At 67.4% G+C, this 1,207-nt stretch overlaps 1 protein-coding gene across 1 annotated transcript in view; it reads right to left on the bottom strand.

Annotated features, from left to right (window-relative positions):
• NAPRT (nicotinate phosphoribosyltransferase) overlaps positions 1 to 1,207 on the bottom strand; it is a 12,632-nt gene that overhangs the window by 7,281 nt on the left and 4,144 nt on the right. The window contains exons 2-5 of the mRNA XM_035897116.1: positions 702 to 906; positions 528 to 610; positions 217 to 347; positions 22 to 137 (exon numbers count right to left, since the gene is read on the bottom strand). Coding sequence (XP_035753009.1) covers positions 22 to 137; positions 217 to 347; positions 528 to 610; positions 702 to 906 — 535 coding nt within the window. The remainder of the gene's footprint in view (positions 1 to 21; positions 138 to 216; positions 348 to 527; positions 611 to 701; positions 907 to 1,207) is intronic.

The raw sequence follows: 1,207 nt of genomic DNA, 5'->3' as shown, positions 1-1,207 counted from the left end.
CCCACCCCCAGTGATGCTCACCCGGGGCTGCACCTCGTCCAGCGAGGTGAAGGACATGATGAAGGAGTGGGCGATGGTGCCGCGCACCGGGATGCCGTAGAGCTTCCCCGCCAGGATGTTACTGGTGCAGTCAAAGCCTGCAAGGAGGGACGGGGGGGACACACGGGGGTGATGGCGTGGCCGCAGTGCCGCGGGGCGCCGTGGCGCAGCACTCACCCCCAATGTAGGAGTACTTGGAGGCTGAAAGGGCACCATCCGGCCCCTGAGCCCGACGGAGCCCCATCTCCATCAGCTTCACATCCGGGCCAGCGAGCAGTCGGAAGCGAGTGGCGTTTGTGGCTACCAGGCTGGGGGAGGAAGAGCCAGGTCACACCAAACCAGGCTGAGCGTGGAGCCGGCGCACAGCCAAGGAGGGACAGAGCTCCGGGACCCTCTCCGCTCAACCGCAGCCGGTGCGCGGGGAGGTGGCGGGGACCACCGACGTGGTCCCTGGTGGCTGGGGGGACCAAAGCAGGATGTGTCCCTACCTGGCGTAGCTGACCAGGCACAGCAAGGTGGTTTCCAGCAGCTGCACCACCAGCAGCGGCCCCTTCACCTGCAGGAACGGGACCTGCGGGGACAGTCGGGCGGTGACATCTCAGTCCTCCCCGGGGACCCCAAAGCCCCTCTCGAAGCAGGGGAGGGGGCTGAGCGCGTCCCACCCTGGCGAAGACGACGGAGCCCTCCGGCACGGCAGAGACTGTCACCTCCGAGGCGTCCAGGGTGGCCAAGTAATCGAAGAAGGCGTCTTCCGTGGTGCTGGGCAGGACGGAGCGCAGGTAGGCGACGTCTGCGGGGACAGAGCTCAGCGGGCACCAGGGTGGGTGGCCCCCCTCCCCCCGCTGCAGTCTGGTGGCACTGGTCAGGCTGGAGGGAGTGAACAGCCCCCACCCCACCCCCCCACGCCAGGGGTAGGTGACAGCTCACAGGCACGGTGTCCCCAGCCCTTGAGGGGCACCATGGGCCCCCAAGTCCCCTCTGAGGGATTGTCCACAGGAGCACTGTCCTGGAGGGTGTCCCAGTGTCCCCAAGTTTCCCCGAGGGCTGTCCATCTCCATCCACCCCCCGTGTCCCCCTGAGGGATGTCCCTGTCCCCCCCAAGTCCTCCCCTGTCCCTCTTTACCCCTCCCTGTTCTTCCAGGTTCCCCTGAAAGGTGTTCCTGTCCCC

Source organism: Egretta garzetta, unplaced genomic scaffold (assembly GCF_000687185.1).
Source record: "Egretta garzetta isolate BGI_Z169 unplaced genomic scaffold, ASM68718v1 scaffold237, whole genome shotgun sequence".
NCBI lineage: Eukaryota > Metazoa > Chordata > Aves > Pelecaniformes > Ardeidae > Egretta > Egretta garzetta.
This window is presented reverse-complemented; position numbering and strand designations above follow the sequence as displayed.